This window comes from Gracilinanus agilis, chromosome 3 (genome assembly GCF_016433145.1).
Source record: "Gracilinanus agilis isolate LMUSP501 chromosome 3, AgileGrace, whole genome shotgun sequence".
Taxonomy (NCBI): domain Eukaryota; kingdom Metazoa; phylum Chordata; class Mammalia; order Didelphimorphia; family Didelphidae; genus Gracilinanus; species Gracilinanus agilis.
This window is the reverse complement of record NC_058132.1, coordinates 525,074,918-525,085,797: the sequence shown is the minus strand read 5'-3', so window position 1 is coordinate 525,085,797 and position 10,880 is coordinate 525,074,918. Positions and strand designations below refer to the sequence as shown.

Sequence of the window (10,880 nt, the reverse complement as noted above, 5' to 3'; positions counted from 1 at the left end):
CGCACTCCTGATTCTCTTACTTTGCTCGCCATCAGTTCACGTAGATCTTTCCAGCTTTTTCTGAAATAATCCTGCTTATCATTTCTGGCAATTATTCCACCACCCACATATGCCACAATTTGTTCAGCCATTCCCCAATTGTTGGAAATCCCCTCAATTACAAATACTTTGCCACCACAAAAAAGAGCTGCTATAATAATTTTGTATAAGTGGTTCCTTTCCCTTTTTTAATGATCTCTTCGGAATACAGATCCATGTGGTAGTACAGGATCAAAGGGTCTGCACAGGCCCTGTCAGTATAGTTCCAAATTTCCCTCTAGAATGGTTGGATGAGTTCCCAACTCCACCAACAATGCATTAGTGTCCCAATTTTCCTATGTCCCCCCCCCAACATTTATCATTTCCCCTTATTGTTATATTGAAGGCCACACATTTTATAACATCCTTGCCTTCCCATGGGGGCCAGGCCCTTCATTCCTGAGGACACGGAAGAGTAGATTAAAACAATGATGGTCCTTGATGGCACTACTAATGTTGGGAGAAACTGAAAGAACTTCTTCCAATGAGGAATTAGTCCTGCCTAAATTCTTACACTTGAATTCATTTTTGCAAAGATGGAAAGGCGTGTTACTGACTATGAAATTTAGATTATGAGCAGGTAAATGTTGTAAGGAAGGAAAAAAAGGACTCTACTAAGTAGCTTGTAGTGAGTACATGTAATGGGTGAATGATACAGTCAACCATTAGCAGCCAGTCCAAGAAAAATTATTGGCCTTAAAGAGCAGAAAGTTGTTTAATTTTTAAACAGTTACAGGAAAGTTGGTGCTGACTAGACAATTTTCTTCAATTGTTGTTTTAAGTGCTGATGTGTTAGAAGCATGGCTGTGGTATCCATATGCCAAAGATTTGGAAGATTAATGAGGACAGATGTTTAATTATCCATTTCCTGAGAAAATTCAACTCAAAAAAGCCCTGACTCAAATTCAAGAAGACAGCATTAGTATACGATCATTCATTCCATGAGTGGTTATTAAATGTATCACTGTTTATTTATTTGAAAATGAATTTCAAAGATATCAGTACCAAATATTGGTAGTAAAATAATATACGATAATTGAAGGAATAAATTTCAATCCCACAGTCCTCTATCTATATTACTTGATATGATTAAAGTTCAGTGGTCCTTCTAAATTTTTTAGCAGCATTCAATTCCTCATGATTTCCATCCTTATTACTTTCTCAAAGGTCCCTAGTGACTTACTTTTCATTCATTAATTTTTCCAGCCTTATTTTCTGAAGCGAGATTTTGTGTTGGAGTCAACCTCTATGTAACTCGGAAAGGAATAGCAAAGCATTCTTTGGTATTATGTGGGGCATTATGGGGGAGACAGGGTCTGCTGGTGACCACTATATTCTCTGAGGATCTCAGGAGCATCTCCTGCCAGCATACTCTTCTAGGTCAAAACACTGGTAGGGGCAAACTGCCTCAGAGTTTGATTCTAGATGCATTTTGATCACAACTCTCCTGGTTCTAGCCCCATAGACTTCAGAGAGGTTTGAGGTCTAAGAAACAGTGGCAAGTTCCAAAGTCTTGGTCCAGAGTTCCCCCTGCTCCCAACACACAACTTCAGGCTAGAGGCTTCTCTAGCTTACCCATGGCCATGTAATGGAAAGCTCTGGGATGTCAGGTCAGGCTTTCATGGATGGATCCTTTCCCTTATGCCCACATTTATCTGGATCTCTTTGTGAATCTGGCTTGGCAAAAAGCACTTGCTGTAGTTTCTCCTTGAGTTTTTCTTTTAAATTAAAAAAATGTTCACTAAATATTTCCCAATAAAAAAAATTAACTTTCATTTTTTAAAGAGTTCCAAATTCTATTCCTCCCTCATGCCCCTCCCCAATCCTTTGAAAAGGTAAATAATTTGTTATCAATTATACATGGGAACTTATGCAAAACATTTCTATATTAGCCACGTTGTGAAAAAAAAAAACAAAAAAATCCCAAGGAAAATAAAGTAAGTGAAACAGTATGCTTCAATCTGTACTCAGGGTTCATCTTTTCTCTCTCTGGTGGTGGATAGCATTTTTCATTATAGAGCCTTTGGAATTGTCTTAGATAATTATCTTCATCAAAGTAGTTAAATCTTTCACAGTTGACCATCCTTACAATATTGTCACTGTGTACAACTTAACTTTGCATTAGTTCATACAAGCTTTTCTTATATGAATAATAGAATTTATAAAATATTATAGAATATGAATAGAAATTATAGAAAACTAGAGAAATAGAAATAATAGAAAAACAAGTTTTTCTGAAACCATTCTGCTTATTCTTATAGCACAATAGTATGGCATCACAATCCTATACTATAGCTAGTTTAGCCATTCCCCCATTGAGGCATCATCATCATCATCATCATCTCAATTTCTAATTCTTTGTCACCACAAGAAAAAAGCTGCTATAAATATTTTTGTACACAAAAGGTTCTTTTTCTTTTCCTTTGATCCCTTTGAGATACAGACCTCATAGTGGTATTGCTGGGTCAAAGGATATATAGTTTTATAGTCCTTTGGATATAGTTCTAACTTGTTCTCCAGAATGGTTTCACCAGTTCACAACTCCCCCACTAGTGCACTAGGTGTGAAGTGGTATCTCAGAATTGTTTTATTTTGCATTTCTCTAATCAGTATTTATTTAGAGTATTTTTTCACATGACTGTTGATAGCTTTGATTTCTTCTGAAAACTGTCTTTGACCATTTATCAACTGAGGAATGATTCATTTTTTTAAAACCATACCTTCCATTTTGGAATTAATACTGTATATTGGTTCTAAGGCAGAAGAACAGTAAAGGTTAGGCAATGGGGGGGGGGGGGGTGTTAAGTGACTTGTCCAGGGTCACACAGCTAGGAAGTGACTGAGGCCAGATTTGAACCAAGGACTTCCCATCCCTAGGTCTGGCTCCTAATCCACTGAGCCACTCAGCTGCCCCCAGGAATGACTCATTTTAATAAATCTGATTCAGTTCTTTATATTGAGAAATGAGGCCTTTATAAGAAAGTTGTAAAATGCCGTAAAGTTTTCTCCTGCTTTCTTGCTTTTCTTATATTCCTTATTGTTCCTTATAATGATAATAATGACTTCATTCGTTCTGCTTGTGCATTTTTAACTTCATGTCATTAAAATGATCATTTTACTTTCCATGATCCTTTCTATCTCTTATTTTGTTATAAACTCATCCCTTATCCATAGAGCTGACAGTTAAATTTTTCCATATTTCCCACAATTTTTGTATATTATCTTTTGTCAAAAACAGTCAAATCATACTTTCTCTAGTTTGGGGAGGGAGAGAGGTACCAAGGAATTTTAATGAAACAAATAAGTTTCAAAATTTAAAAAACAGTTTGGTAACATTGAATAAGTGGTCCCGTGGATAGAATACCAGGACTTAAGTCAGTAAGACTCATCTTTCTGAATTTAAAACTAGGTTCAGACACTTACCAGCTGAGTGACCCTGGACAAGTCATTTAATCCTATTTTACCTCAGTTTTCTCATCTGTAAAATGACCCTGAGAAGGAAATGGCAAACAACTTTGATACCTTTGCTAAGAAAATCCCAAATGGGCCATGAAGAGTCAGACATGACTGAAAAGGACTGAACAGCACAAAAATATTTTACAGGGAGTAATGAAGCTAAGACTTCATATCCTGTTCTTTTTCTATTGTCCCACACATATCTCCAGGAGAGCCAAAATTCAAACTCTGGCTTTCTGACTCCAACTTTAATGTTCTTTCTGCTGAACCATATCAAATGTTCTTTGCTAGGCATTTAGAAAACCTCTATGATCTGGCAGCAACCAAACTTTGCTATGCATCTTCTCAACATCCTAGCCATTCTAGTCAAATCGGGTAACTTATTCCCTATAAGAAGTTCCCTTCTCTGTCTCATGTCTTTGCTTTTCCCCTCTGCCTGTGATGTTCAGATTAACATCCCTCATTTGGTTGACTATTTACCCATGTCTTAAGATCCAATCAAGACATCATCTCCAGGAAGTCTTCTCTGATTTCCCCCTAGTTCATAACTACCTCTCTCCCCTGGATCCCCAATAGCACTATTGTAATTATTTACAGGATACTGGGTGAGGGAGGGACCTTGCTCTAGAATTGCCTGGATCAGTAATGTCAAACTCAAATTAAGCCAAACACAAGGATCTTTGCTGGCCCCATGCTGACTCAGAAAACCACATGTTAACATTATCTATGTCCTATTATATTTTTTAATTAAAAATATTTCCCAATTACATAAAAGAATCCTCAATTCCTGTCTTAGGAATTGGTCCTTCTGGTGCTTTTCCCACTCTGCTATCTCGCTGACTGCTCCTCCCACCCCCGACCCCCAATTATATTAAAATTTTTTTTTTAATTTCTTTTTTTAAATTTAGAATATTTTCCCATGGTTACATGGTTCATGATCCTCTTCATTATATTTCAGTGAAGTCTGAGCAGCACTCATCTGTGCTGTGGGCCAGTATGTTTTAACATCTTTGCTCTACAATATTGTCAGCTGGTTAGGCAGGCAATAAACATTTATTAAGCACCACTCTGGGCTAGGCACCTGGCTAAGTAAAGGCAAAAGATGGCCATTACTCTTTCGTCTACAGTCTAATGAGGAAGACAAGAAGAAAGGAACTTTGTACAAAAACTAAGGGATTCTGTGTATATCAGAATTTGAAAATGAAACCAGGACTTCTTCCCTTTCAGGCCAGCTCTCTTTGGGGTCTGCACAGAGGGACAACGTGCAAACAATTTTGGTTAAAAATTAAGTGACTTCCCCTACAGTCACAAGTTGTGGTTTGTCAGAGGCTACAAGTGAAACCTGGCTTCCTCTGCTGTGGGGTCTGTTATTGGTTATTTCTTTGCACATCCCATTCCCTCAGCAGACTGTAAACTCCATGTGGACAGGCAAAGGGATTTGTATTACCAATTTATCTACTCCCTCCCCCTCCCCCCCCCCATGCAGTGCTCAATTCAGTGAAACCACACAGAAAACAATTCCTTTAAAATCATGCCTTTAATCTGAAATAAGGAATGAGACCAGCTCAAGGTGGCAGCTTTGTTTATTTATTTTAAACAGTAATTAGAAGCCCAGATCTCAAAAGAAAAGGAACAGAAGATTTTTGTTTTTTGTGTAGAGAAAAAAGGCAACTAAGGAGGTGGGTGACATTAGCAACCCCGGGCTTCAAGTCTCTTGGGCTTGTGTCATTCCTAAAAAGCAAGAAGACAAAACACCTGCTCATAATCCTATTAAGAGAATTTACTGGGAAAGAATCCTGCCTGCAAATTGTCTCCTCTGAAGTTTGAAAAAACGATAAACCTGAGTTCAAGATAACCCCATTAAAAAATTAATGCCAATTGCAATTTTATAATAAACTCGAGCAGAGAAGACCGAAATGTGTGACTTGTTATTCCACAATACAGACCTACACTGGCTGATTCTTAAAAGTTTGTTCCAATAAACTTCAAAATATAATTATATTCATTTTTGTCTTTGCATCTAAATTTTATGCTTATTTTTAACACTGGAATTTAGGCTTATTTCTTTATCTAATTTCTCTATTCTCTGAGAATAACTATTTTTAAAGGAATAAAATGGAAAATGGGGGTAAAATCAATAGAGCTGATGAAAACACTGGGGGGGTGGGGGAGGAGTCGTCTTATACAGGTTCCACAATCAGAGAAAAAGTTTCCATTGGAATCCGGGCCTGAGCAACTAGTGTCTGCCATTGGCCTGGCTTTTATCTTAAGGCAAACAAAAAATCCCAGAAAAGATACAAGTAGAAGAAAAATCGCCCGGGAAGTATTCGCTCCTACTACAGGGGCCGTGCCCGTAACCTTGGCCCGGGCGCTCTGCCGCGCCACCCCCTCGGGCCAATCCGTGCCCCGGGAGCAGCGCAGCGTGGGGTTGTAGCGGGGAAGCAGCTGAGCCGGAGGAAGGTGTCTAAGGGTCCAGGGGCGGAGCGGGAGAGCCAGGAGCTGGAGCCTAGAGTGGGGCGGGAAGATGGCGCTAAGACTGTGGCAAAATGCCGGCCGCGCTGTAGAGGCTGTTGCAGCTGCTGCCGCGAGAGCCGGAGCTGGAGCCGGAGGTGTAGCAGGACTCCTGGGAAATTTGTGAGTTTCTGCCCCCGCCCTCTACCCTTCAACCTTCGACCCAAGGGGTCAGCGCCCCTCAATCGCCGCTACTCTCCACCTCTACAGATCCCCAGGGGTGCAAAGAGAGCCGTCTCGGGTCTCTGCACACGTGTCTTCCGGGAACCGAAACCTTCTTCGCCCCCCAGAAAAGCCTTTCGAGTCTCCCCACACTGGCAAGCTCTTCCTCCGGCTCTTGCCTGCAGGAGGCGCCCCCTGGCCCAGTTGGCCTTTCGCCTTCTACCTAGAGACTCTTCCTGCTTCCTCCCCTCAAACCCTTTCACCCAATTAAGGCACTTTCCGAACTAATGCCAGCAGGGGGCTTTCAAGGACATCTAGTCCCAACTCCCTCATAACTGAAGGAGACAGAGGCTGTGAGCCTTAGACACACTGCACTTGTTATAGATATATGTATAGTGTATTTCAGAGTTTGCAGATATTTTCCGTGCCCCTTTCTCCATTTTTTGCCTTGGAAAAACTAGGACCACCAAAATTAGAGAAGCTGAACCCTCCAGGGGTAGAAAACAAAACCTCACTGACAATTAGGTGATTATATGAATCACATATAATTGTGCTAGATGACCCACTTAAGTTCTAATCCATCTTCATGCGGTGGGAACAGCCCCTTTGAAGGCTATATACTATATATATACATATATATGTATATATATAAATGTACTGTGGTACATTTTTCCAAACTAATTGCATAAAAATTCATCACCACTGAGCAGGTCCCACCAGTTGATGAGTTTTTTCTTCTTTTCTCCTGCCTTAGTAACTCCTGAAACCTTTAGCTGAAACCTGAGAGAGTTGTAGCTTACACTGGTCAAGGGAATAAATGAAATCATATATATTTGAACTAAAGTTAGGGAAAAAAAAAAGGTTCTCTTTCAGGAAAAGGCTCCCTAGTATTTTAGTGAATTCCAAGCTGAGATAATCCTATTTTGGTAGAATTCTTTTGAAAACATAACTCAATCACCTCTGCTTGGATATTTCGGAGTTCATACTACCTAGTACTCAAATAGGCTTAGCATTATACCTGGGAACTGGAGCTCCCCTGTAAAAGCTAGTTGGCTATTATGGAGCTATATATAGTAGTTATTCAAGCTCAGTATCCCAGATTCCTCCATCTCTTTCCAATCTTTAAGATCTTACTAGCTTGGTCCTTGATTAAGATCTTGCTAGGATGCCCTAGGTTAGTGATGGTGGCTGAGTGCTGTAGGCCCCATCCCCACCCCCTCCCACAATCATGTGTGGTACCCCACCCTCACCCACACAGAGGAGGAAGAAAGCTCTCCCATTGGGCCGTTAGGCAGTCCTGTGGGTGAAGTGAGGAATGTCCTCACCCTGAATGGAGTGGGGGAGGAGAGCATGCATTCCCATTGGACCACTAGGCAGAGGGGTAGGTGATGTGAAAAAATGTGGTTAAGCATGTTAGCGATGGGGAGGGGAGCAGCTCCGCCAGAGTCTCTCTGCCTTTCTAGTAATGAACTAGGGGAAGGAGGAGGGCCCACAGAGAGAGCTCTGCCATCATGCCATCTTTGGTGTGTGTGCCATTGGTTCGCCATCACGCCCTAGGAGGTCATTCCCCCTATACCTTTTGGTGTAGATATATAGTGAAAAAATCCAACAAGATGATGTACCCCAAATTGTACCCATATTTAAAGAAATTTCAAGAGGGAAAGTGCACTGAAAACTGGAGATCTTGTGTGCTTTGAATGAAACTAGAAATTTGAGGAAAAGGTGAAGATGACTTGTGATACTTGAATAAAGGCACTATGAGGGGAGGGAGAGCAGGGAATGTCATATAGGGGAACAGCCAGTAGACCAGTTTGAAGGTGATAGGGAGCAACATGAAATAAGACTGAGTAAGTGTGTGTTTGGGAATGATACCAAAGCTTTAAATGTTATACTGAGGATTTTGTATTTTCTACTAAAAGCTAAAGGAAACCACTGAAAATGTTTTACTTAAGGATTGTCATAGTCAGATCTATATTTTAGGCATATCAATTTAACAGAGGGAAAGGTCGCAGGATAAAAGGTTGCCAGTAATTTCAGAGTTCATTGGCTTATAGATTCAGAGATGGAAGGGACTTCAGGGACTAGCACTTATTTTATAGAAGAAGAAACTAAAGCCTAGGGAGGTTAAAACTCTTGCCCAAAGGCACCTAGCAAGTAAACATTGGAAGCAGAATTTGAGTCCAAGTCCTTTGACTCCAAAGTCTTTCTGCTGACCCATGGTAGATCATATAGTCAGCTCTCTATGTCAGTTGGTTTAAAACATTTAAGTTTTATTTATTTCCTTTGCTTAGTCAAGTAGTACTTTGCATTGCTAAGTTTGGTAACTGTTTTGCGGTATTATAAAATTTTAGTCAATTCATGCTTGGCCAGCCCAAGGTGATGATTTACTGATTAGAATGAATTTGTGTGAAAAATTTTTTTTTCTTTCCATATGGATAATCAAAGGTCTTCTGGATCTGATTTTCTAAACTTTTTTTTCTCTATGAAAATATTTGTTTTCCTGTTAATTTCTTTTACAGTCATGATCTTATTTAGTACAATTTAATGGATTTGTATGTTACAATTGAATAGAAATTTAGTTTTGATGTAATGGTATGACCATGATAAATTGACCTATTTTATGTAATTTGAGGGAGGTATGCATATAGATATGTGTCCGAATAAGGGGATAGGAATTGGCAATATTATCGTAATATGTAGGAGCTATGACTAAGAAGGAACCCATTTTTTGTGGGAAGCCAATAAGAGAATAGATAAAAATCTGAGACTCCTCTTTTGACACCTTTTGTGGTCCTTGTGATTTCTTGTTGAAATGTATTGTGACCTTATTGAAAAGCTTTATGTTCCTATCAAACCTGAATTTAAAGGGTTAACACTTTTAACACAGCAAGGAATGCTGCTGCCTGTTATAGCCAAGGCCAAGATACTCCCCAACTTGGCTTTCTGATAAGAACCTAGTCAAAATTCAGCCTTGGCCTTGGTCTATTCTGAAGCCAATGTTTTGTGTTGTAACTTCTGCTCATCTGCAAAGTTTCAGGGTGGGGGGGGTTCTTTTGTGTGAAATGAGTCTTGAAACATATATAATAAACTCCATGCTCCTGGAGCCAGAGCTGGAAGCATGAAGTAAAAGACATTTCCCTTGTCCTGTCCTTATTTCCTTATCAACTAAACTGTCATCAGATTATCAGAGATGATAAAGAGTTCTCCACAATTTTTTTCCTCAAAAATATTTTTATTTATTTTTTCAAATTAGTTTATTTATTTATTTTTTAAACCCTTGTACTTCGGTGTATTGTCTCATAGGTGGAAGATTGGTAAGGGTGGGCAATGGGGGTCAAGTGACCTGCCTAGGGTCACACAGCTGGGAAGTGGCTGAGGCGAGGTTTGAACCTAGGACCTCCTGTCTCTAGGCCTGACTCTCACTCCACTGAGCTACCCAGCTGCCCCCTCAAATTAGTTTATTTTTAAATTTTAAGTTCCAAATTCTCTCCCTACTTCCCAAATCCTTTTCCATCCACTGGGAAGTCAAGCAATATTATATCAACTATACATGTGAAATCATGTAAAACATTTTCATATTAACCATATTTTTTAAAAAGAAGAAAAATAAAGTGAGAAAATTATATTTCAATTTGTACTTAAAGTTCATCAGTTCTCTCTCTGGAAGTGGATAGCATTTTTTATTCATCAGTCCCTTTGGACTGTTGAATTTATCAGAGTAGCCAAGTCTTTCACACCTAGTCATTATTACAACATTGGTGTTACTGTGAATAATGCTCTCCTGGTTCTTTTCACTTCGCTTTGCATCAGTTCATATAGATCTTGTCATGTTTTTTGAAACTACTCCCCTGGACATTTTTCACAGCATAATAGTGCTTTATCACATTACAATTTGTTCAGCCATTCCCCAATTGATGAGCATCTTCTCAATTTCCAATTCTTTGCCATCAAAAAAGAACTGCTATAAATCTTATATATATATATGCATATGTATATATAAATATCTTATAAATTGTATCTATAAATCTTTTTTATTTTTCTTTGATCTCTTTGGGAAACAGATTTAATAGTGGTATTTCTGGGTCAAAGGGCACAAACACAGTTGTATAGCTTTTTGGATATAGTTCCAAAGGAGGGATCCAATTTGACAGTGATTTTAATAATTAGTGGTAGTTGGCCCTTGTCCAGGGTCATATTACTTGAAAACCCTACTGTTATATTAGGTAACCCTCCTTTCTGGAGAGATGACCTCCTTGACAAGAAGGTGAATCTGAATAGTAACTTAAAAGTTTCCAAACTGGTTTGAGGTGGTTTTTCTTCAAAGAGCTATTGCAAATTAAAATCATATTTATGGGACTTCCGGGTTAAGATGGCGGCAGAGTAAGAAGCAGCTCTTAACCTCTCCTGACCGAAACATACAAAACTCCTCAAGGGGACATAAAAACAAGTCCAGACGAACGGAGGAACCCCACAACAGGGCACAGCGTGGAAGGTACGTGGAATCGAGACATTTCCAAGCTAAAAAGGGCTCTCACTCACTCAATCTCGAGCTGAGCAACCGCCCCACCCCCACCCCCTCCACACTCACCTATAGCTCCGAACCCAGTTAAAAAGAAATAGAGCAAGTTTGGGGCACCCATCGAGTCATCAGCAGCTCCGGGACCTGTTCCTGA

At 39.5% G+C, this 10,880-nt stretch overlaps 1 protein-coding gene across 1 annotated transcript in view; it reads left to right on the top strand.

The window, feature by feature from the left end:
* Window positions 1-6,004: 6,004 nt before the first annotated feature.
* CLYBL (citramalyl-CoA lyase) overlaps window positions 6,005-10,880 on the top strand; it is a 389,452-nt gene continuing 384,576 nt past the window's right edge. The window contains exon 1 of the mRNA XM_044669344.1: window positions 6,005-6,168. Within this exon, the coding sequence (XP_044525279.1) occupies window positions 6,059-6,168 (110 nt within the window). The 5' untranslated portion in view covers window positions 6,005-6,058. The remainder of the gene's footprint in view (window positions 6,169-10,880) is intronic.